The 9,305-nt window shown below is 38.5% G+C and overlaps 1 protein-coding gene across 1 annotated transcript in view; it reads right to left on the bottom strand.

Annotated features, from left to right (window-relative positions):
• The window catches only part of LOC116704700 (protein turtle homolog A), an 85,070-nt gene that overhangs the window by 16,135 nt on the left and 59,630 nt on the right, over positions 1 to 9,305 (bottom strand). The window contains exons 5-7 of the mRNA XM_032540317.1: positions 7,708 to 7,856; positions 6,490 to 6,601; positions 4,565 to 4,706 (exon numbers count right to left, since the gene is read on the bottom strand). Coding sequence (XP_032396208.1) covers positions 4,565 to 4,706; positions 6,490 to 6,601; positions 7,708 to 7,856 — 403 coding nt within the window. The remainder of the gene's footprint in view (positions 1 to 4,564; positions 4,707 to 6,489; positions 6,602 to 7,707; positions 7,857 to 9,305) is intronic.

Genomic DNA, 9,305 nt, shown 5'->3' with positions numbered 1-9,305 from the left:
GCAGAGCAGGATACCCAGGGCTTGGTTTACACCTAACGCCATTTCTAGCCACTTGGGGACAATAGGCAAGCTGGGGGAGCTCATATTAATGTTAAAAAACCTCACAAAGTGACATTTTCATGCCATGGGACATTTAAATGATACCCAGCCTTATTAATGAATGCTGCTTTTATGAATGCCACTGAATGCCTTCCTCATAGTTTTAAATCAAATGACTGATGTTAAAAGGATTGTTTGCAATGACAACCCTACACAGAATCACCAACTCAACACATTTTTTTTTAGGCTCCTTTAGCACACTGACATTTCTCATTCCATAGACACACACATACAGTACAGTATTGTTATTGTTCAGTCTCTGTGTTTCCAGTCCAGTCAGTCCACCACTTTGGTCCAGATCCAAATATCTTATCAACTACTAGATGGATTAGCATGAACGTTGGTACAGATATCTAAGGTTCCTGGGAGATTAACCCTATTGTAATAGGATATCATCTTGTGCCATCATCAGGTCAAAATTTCTTAGCTTCCAGTGTGATCACATACCTGCAAAACTAATAACATTCCTCATTCAGCTGCACTTTGTTTTTGGTGCTAACATTTCATTGTCAGACCGTCTTTAATGGCGTTGCGGAGGAGGGTCTTTCACTGGAGAAATCCCTGAAGCGGAACGTCGTTGATATAAACTAAGTTCTAATTAGCAAACTTTATCGTACTGTCACGTCCCTCGGTAAGACGTTATAGCCAGTTCACTGCAATTTTATAACTGACCTGAACACAGGTTACTGTGGGCCGTAGCCAACGCCAAAACAAAGAAACAATACAGTCAACTACTTGATGTTACTAGTTGCTCGCTAGCTCCCCGGACTCCAACACTGAACCCCTTCTCTTCCTGCAAGACATAACATTTCAAAAAAAGCGTATTTTTCTGTCAAATTTCTGTAGATTAACAGCCCCAACCACATGAGCAATAAGAACTTAGTAAATGTCAGCAAGAGTTCCCTTCCCACTATGTGGCAAACAAAAATCAAATGAAAAATTAATTCAGCTTTAAGCATAATAATAATGTTTACCCTCCTCCCGTGACGGCTTAGTTTGTTCATAATAAACTCTTCATGTGACAAGTAAACAACTTCAAACGAAAATCATAAACCGCCATACAACACCAACCACGTAAAAACAGGAATGCTGAGAGTAACTGGTGGAAAACTAAGCTGAAAGTCCATTTTGACTTTCTCAAAGAGCACCTCACTATTTAAAAAAAAAGAGACAAAAAAAGCTATTACAAAAGGGCTTATTTCCCAAAATGCATAGCAGATAATCAGAATAATCCTTGTGTGCTCTACTCAGCTGTTAACAGCATTATATATCAGCTCCAAAAAGCCTCTCTGAAACTTTTTCCTCATCAAAATCAGGTTGAGTATTAACCTGAGTAGAGATGTAATGAAAAATGATATGTGTAGTAGAGAAATGCTCAGGAAGGAAAGTAATGCAAATTAAGCCTTCCACCTGCTCAACTGACCCTGTCCCAGCAACCATTTTATTCAGAGTGTTCAATTGTGTGCTGCTGGCAATCATCAACCATTCTCCGCTCACTTGGATCAAATCCTTGGCACTGAACATTGCTATTGTAAAACCTCTCCTACAGAAAAGCTCATTTAGTGCTTCCACTTCTTCAGGACAATTTCATTTTTTCCTTTCTTGTTTTACCATGACTGAAGCTGGAACCTATTTTTCTTTCCTTTTTTACTTATGTTTGTATTTTATGTGTCTTTGTTATGGCAGAGACTATCACATTGTCTTCACCAAGTCTGCATTTAATTTATTGTTTGGCTGTTGCGGCCAAGGTTGCAAAGTAGTCGCGACTGAATGGCACAGTAAATGTGCTTCAAAAGATAATGATGTCGATGCAGAGGTGGGTGATGATTCTCTGTGGGCTTGTGTAAGCCCTTTCACATTACAAACAGCATTCAGATTCACACAATGTGTTTCGGTGAGAAAACACTATAACTATAAACTGTGTTTGTTTGCAAGTAAACTCGACAGGGCACCACACTTAATAATGCATCAAAAGGACTGCGCTGCTTTTGTGGCCGTTTAAACTGCACAAATGATGAATCTATCTCCTAGCACCCCTGCAATGTGTGAAATGCACCCCTAATTGCGCTGTCAGACATATAGCGTCTCAGTGCGCCTGTACTTGCATGTATTTAAATGACGTAATATGCAGACATTTGGCGCAAAGTTGTCCCCTTTCTATGCAAATAAGCCTCATTGCAAACACAGTACATTTCACAAAGATCAGCACCAAGAACCACGTGGAGCTATAGTAAAATTATTAGGAAGGTGAGTGTTCATTACAGATGAACTGGCCCGTCTGAGTACATCTCTACATCACTGCAGTAAGGTGGCAACTACGACCACTGGAGGTCAGTAAGAACAAGGTGTTATGTAAGTTGGTGGTTAGTTACTCTTTGGCATAACCTGTGGGTGGGCTGATATAACAATCTATACTCTAAGACAATATATGCACATAGGTTGGAGATTTTAGAAAGCTACCTGTATCATACATTTAAAACTGTGGTTGTGTTGGTCCATTGTATTGGCAATGTTGCAAATGAATGAGCAGAACTGCTATAAAGGCACTGCTGGACTTTTGTTTTGCATCGCTTTAGTGATGTACCTTCACCATGACTTGTCAGGTACATCGTTAGCTGAATTAGACAAAAACTGACATTTCGGTCAAAGTGGGGGTTGCCAGGGCTGAATTTTCACTCCGCCCGTGCTGGGGTGAAAAACATTACTGCAAAATTCCAAAAAAGAGAAGCTTTGCTCTAACTTTTAACTCCTTGGCACAAACCTTGGGTGTTCATAATAGTTAATCTTGGGTGTGTGTCATTTTTTTTTCATCCACCTTTTATCATCTCAAGAATATAAGCAACGTACAGCTCTCTCTTTCTCCGGGACAGACACTGCAGGAATAAAGCATTCTTTCACCACTAGCTGGCTTGGTTACTGCAAAAACTCTGGTCGACCAAAGAAACATCTCAGTTTTTAATTCTTTAACGCGGCCCTTAGACTGCGCTGTCCTATAAAAGGAATTCTGTGAAGCCAAAAGTTGACATTGAGTGAATAGACAAATTATAATTTACATCAGTCATTGTTCATTTTGATTAACGCAGTGCATACTGGTGTCTATTTAAATCAGCGGCCCATCCCTTCTCCTGGAGAGCTGCTGCCCTGCATGTTTAAGGTCTCTAGCTACTCAAACACACTTGATCCTAATTATTCAGTCGTTATTGAGCCCTTGACGAGCTTCAGCTGCTTGTTAATCAGCAGATCATTCAAATCAGGTGTGTTTGAGTAGGGAGATAACCTAGAAGATGCAGGGCAGTAGTTCTTTTGTGAATGTTTTACTTGTACTGTGGCAACCAAAGCAGAATTCCCCACACACACAAACACACACCTCTGTCTATGTGAATAACAAAAACACATGGAGTGCTGTGGATTTCTCCAGGGAGCCATCTTTGGCATTGCAGTAGCATCGGTAGTCAAGATTTTACATTTCCTAGCTAGGTGTTGCCATTTTATTGCAAGCTGAAAGTTAGTAGTTAAATCATGAATGGAAGCAACATGCGAAGAACATCATGAGTATGAAGAGTTTCATGAAGAAATTTGCAACCGCTGACTATTTCTTACCTGTGGTGCATGTGTTCTGAGAGTGTGATGAATTAATGACTAAGAACATAGAAAATGTATGGTTTTTTACTGAAATTACTGGTTCTGCCTCTTCTTGCCCTGGAAAAGTTATTTAACCGAAAGCTCGCTAAAAGATTCCTGCACATATTTGAGAGTACGGATGCTTCTTCCATTGACTCAAACGATTGTACATTGTATTACTCCAGCTAATGCAGAACAGAGACTCCAAATTGGCCCTCAGTCACCAAAGTTGTATTCAGAATGAACCTGAAGCAATGCAGGTATTTTTACATCTCTCCTATTACTCCATAATAGTTTAGAAGCACATCAAAAGTGACATGTAAAAATAATTCAGTGGAGCGGCACATGAGTGCATGTGAAACCGGCTTTTAAGAAATGTTTAAGACCTATGAGGAGGCAGATTTTAGTTTCTATTGATAAGGAAGCCGATTCTTGCATGTGTGGACATTAAGTACATTCTAGCCTCTATAGATCTCATCTGTTGTACAGCCTTGTCAAACAAAATGTGGAGAAAAAATGTTTTATCTTTGTATTCACATTTAATCTCTGTGAATTAGACTGAATGCCAATTGTTTATTTCACGTTTTGTCAGTTTATGTGGATTTGATTTTGTTTGTGTCTTCTCTGTACCATTTTGTTTTGCAATCTTCTATTAAATCGCAAAGCCAGATTAAAACGGAGATGTAACAGCCACTCCTGTGCTCCTCAAACTTCGAAAAAGAAAAAAAGAAAAAAAGAAACCATTCTCAGTCATTTTTTGCTCCACCTGCTGAAACGCACTGCATAAAACATCAAAAGGGTGAAAATGGACTGCTCAGATAAAAAGAGTAATGATTGCACTCACTCTATGTGATGGACGTTCTCTCCACCTTTCTGCCAAACGTAAGTCATGTTGGGGGGGTCAGCCACCGCCTGGCACCGGAGTAGTGCATTCTGGGACTTGTTGAGAGACGTGCTTTCGGGAGGGACAACAATAACAGGGGGACCTAGTGGGAGGCATGTTACAAAGGACTTGTATCACAAAAATGTACAAAAACAGCTGCAATCTATTGATTCTTTTTGTAATCATTTGGTCTCTAAAATGTCAACAAACAGCTGAAATATGTCTCTAAAAGCCCTTTATCTGAAACACTGTTGCAGTTCAGAAAACATCTGGAGCAATCACTATTTTACATGCAGAGAACAAAACCTTATTTTACATGCAACAGATGGTCACTTACTCCAAAAAGTTTCACTCATGTCCGAACTAAATAACCTTATTTTTGAGCGAATTACTGCCTTCACAATGTACGTCCCGTTATCATTGCTTCAGTCTAATGTCTGACAAACTGCGTTGGTGTGACAGAAAACACTAAAATTGTGTTTCTTTGTCAATTCTCGTCGGGAATTCAACACCCGTAACCCAATAATAGATTCCAATATCTTCTACATGCAACTGAATATAAACTCATGTTATACAAATACCAGTTTCAAGCAATCTATTTTACCTTGCCCCTGTTTACATTAGGTACCTAATATGCAGTTAACAGATATGAGACTCATGGCCAATTAGCCAGCAGGAAGAAATAGGAAGAGGATCTTGGTAAGCGCTGTGGAACAATGTTGAAAGACTCACAATCCATTCTTAAAAACAAGACATTAATTCATCCAGCTTAATGTCTAACATCGTACTCATTAAATGGATGGTAAATGGAATGATTGTGATATTATGGTCTTCTGAGCACTCCACTCACATCCAGCCATTCACACCCATTTATACACGGATAAATGCCACATGTTCCCTGTATAAATAAACACATGATCTCCGCAGCACCTTAAAAAAATGCTAGATGGATACATTGAGTGACAGTTTAGAGGTTACTTAAGGCTTTTAGGCTGACTTCATCCAGATCAGCTATTAGTCTCCTGTAATCCATACATGTGGCAACGCTGCGCACAAACACAGCCAAAGCTCAGATAATGTGACTAAGACTGAACAGTATTAAAAGGCAGTATGTGCTTATGGTGATTATTATTTAAAATGCCACCGCTGCCATTCTAAAATAAAGTAAAACCTCAGGGAGACATTATACCGAGGAATGAAATATGTCAGTAGGTGTACAGTAGGTGTAGGAGTACAGGAAGAATTCAGAAATAAATTCCCCAATGTATTATTCAGTGCTGTGTTGGTGTAATCCTATGATACACAGTAGCATATTTACATGTTCTACATGTATTTGTCCTTACATTGGAGTTACATTTTTTAAATCTGTAACCTGAAACCTTCTGGGAATCTGTCAATTTAGAAAACATTACACCTCATGTAATATTTTTGACTTCATACTTCAAGAGATTTTTTTTTTATTCAAACATTTAGAAAATGTGTACTATATATATATATATATATATATATATATATATATATATATATATATATATATATGTCAATTCACTCAACAGCCTGGCAAGCTCAAAAAAATTGTCACGTCTCTGAAACGCAGGCTTCAAATTGTGAAAAACACAAAGCTTCATGACAAAGAAACTCCCAAAAATCCCAGAGGAAATCCTGTCTGATATCATGATAGCAATATTAGCTACACAGAGACATAATAAGAGTTAAATTCAGTTTGAGTTTCTGTTACCACTCTGTCATATGATGCAATAAGGAGAAACAGAAATGTAAATTTGGGTGGCTCCCAGCCAGTCAGTCACACAGACATCACAGAGGCTGAAAGAACTGGTACACAGACATGCAAACAGACAGACAGACCGACAGACAGACAGACAGACCTTTGATCTTCACTTTGGTTACGCGAGTCACGTTTCCCTCAGAATTGGAAGCGTGGCAGGTGTACTGTCCTGCTGACTGCATGCTCACTGCTCGCAGAAACAAGGCCCCTTCCTGGTAAATATATGTCAGATCAAGTGAGAGGTGAATGGATGTAAATATTACACATAGATTGATAGATAGGTATAGAATATATAGACAGGTACACATACAGTATACTATACATGTAATAAATACAGAGTGGTAGATAAACAGATGTGGAATGTAACTCAAGTAGGCTACAATTTCAAAGTACTTGTACTATACTACAACAAGTTCAAGTTATTCAATATTTTACAAAAAAAAGAAAGACATTTCTACACATTTGTCAAACTGAACTTTATTTTTTCTTTCTTTCCTATCCCCCATTAAACATCCTAAGACACCTCAGTGACCCTTTGGAGGGGCCCCGTGCCCCTAGGTTAGGAATCATGGGACAAAATGGGTATTTAAAACACTTAGCGCCACCGCGACTTGCTGCAACAGTAAAATTATGCCTATGCACTGATTACTTTGCAGGACTTTTACTAAGTACTGTAGGCTACTTTAACTGTGTTGTCAAGACATTTTTTTATTATTATATTGGTAGCTATTGAGACAGAGAGCCACTAAAGCCTTGGTTATACTCGAATACGGAATGGATGAAAGTTAGGGACAACAAGCTCCTTTTGCTAGTCACTTAGTTAATGTTATAATAATATTAACCAACCGTGTTAGGTTGAAATAGTTTTTTTTATCATAATTAGTTCACCAATAAAACACAATCTAGAGTACATTGTCTTTACAACCAATTGTGGACGATGCTACATGACATAATAAAGTCCTTAGAGTCCCATATTAAAGTCCTTATAATTGGGCTAGTTTACTCTGACTGGCTACCATTTTAAAGATTGACGGGGGAGTCCCCCCTCCACCTTGCCCTTTTCGAAATGGTATTGGCACAGAGACGGTATCAAGTCAATTAACTTAAAAGGTGCACTATGAATTCCTGCATGTTTCCAGTGCAATTTCCTTTTTGGCTCAAAAAAAAAAATAGAGCAACATAAAAAACATAAATAAATAAAATGGAATAAAAGAAGATAAGAGGGGAAGGGGGTAACTACTCCAATATTGTTGTGGTTAGTATTCTTGGTTTTTAGACAGACAGACAGACAGACAGACAGACAGATGTATAAACATACCGGATAATTTATTCTTTGAATTTCACTGCCATCTTTTAGCCAGGTGATGGTTGGAGTAGGGTTGCCATTAACAACACAGGAAAGCGAGAGGTGATTTCCAACCAGAGCCTCCATCACAGGAGGCGGGGCTTGTGTGAAGGTGGGTGGAGCTATGGAACAAAACATTAAAGTAAACATTTAACTCAGAACACATCTATTAATTTATAATTAACGGAAACTATATACACAGGTTATGATACATAGCCCAGAAAATTCTAGAACAATACACCTAAATCATAAAATGTGGTTCTTGAAATGGATAATTTAGGTGAATACGATCTGATGTCAGATATGGACACGGTCGACAGCAAAACAGAAATCAAAAGCAAGATCCACACTGTCTTCCAAGCAGCAGCAATAAGAGAAAAACTGCAAAGACAAAAGCCAGACTATCAGACAATAAGTCTTTTGTCTCCCTCGTCACATTTTTTTTAGCAACTTATATGCAGCATTACAGCAGCTCGGCCTTGTTTGTTAAACAGCATCAGTCTGTGTTCAGTTTACTGACATCAAGTTCCATTGTTATTTCACATTTTTTATATCTGCTAGCATGAACGCTTGGCTGCCACTTAAAGTCTCAGATCCCATCGGAGAACATACAGAGAGCCTTTTCTTCTGACGTCTAACTCCAAACACAAGCAAACCACTTGCAACTTCATCATTTTACAATGTCCTGGGACTCATACCCTTATTGTGCCTTTGTATAATAAATAACTTTTGAGGATTACAGGTTAAGACGTAGCAAAACTCTGGTCTATAATTAGAAAAGCACCTGCCAAATAGCTATTTACTCTCTCTAGTCCCTGATAAATTAGCTTTTCCAATAACAAGAATTGGTTCTTTGAGCACTGTGTTTCCAGCACTGACTGACTGATCTCCTATGTTGAGGTTGAGTGTGAACAACAGGATATAAAGAGCGTAGCTACAGGGCACATCAGTGATGTTACATCCAAGGCCTCAAGTGCACAGTCATCGTCTATTATAATGCTTATCTCCAGACCGGCTCTGTGACAAAATCTGGGAAACTGTCTCGCCTCGCTTTGATCTGCAGCGTGCACTGATACTTTGTTGAATATGTTTGTGCATAGAGTCATGGCAAAGGTTTTCCCAAATATGGAAAAACTTCAAAGCAAAAAAAGTAAATGATGCATATTTTCATACCTAGATTTATTATTCAAATCTATCAATATGTATAATGATAACTCTAGTGCGTGAAGACATAAGCCAAGTCATACCCGAATCCCCTGATCTGTTTAGAAAGTTTGAAAAAAAAAAAAAAAGGTTAGAAATAGAAGTTATTTAAATAGTTTGAGGCTATAAAGGCTTTAATATATTCCGAAGCTGTAGGGGGAGCTCTATATTCTATTCAATTTTAGTTACATTTTATTTTTATAGCGCTAAATCACAACAATAGTTATCTCACTGCGCTTTTCATAAAAGAACAGGTCTAGACCGTACTCTGTAATGTTATTTACAGGAACCCAACAAAACCCACCAAGAGCAAGCACTAGGCAACAGAGGCAAGGAAAAACGTCCTTTAAGAGGCAGAAACCTCGAGC

Source organism: Etheostoma spectabile, chromosome 16 (genome assembly GCF_008692095.1).
Source record: "Etheostoma spectabile isolate EspeVRDwgs_2016 chromosome 16, UIUC_Espe_1.0, whole genome shotgun sequence".
In the NCBI taxonomy this organism is placed as follows: domain Eukaryota; kingdom Metazoa; phylum Chordata; class Actinopteri; order Perciformes; family Percidae; genus Etheostoma; species Etheostoma spectabile.
This window is presented reverse-complemented; position numbering and strand designations above follow the sequence as displayed.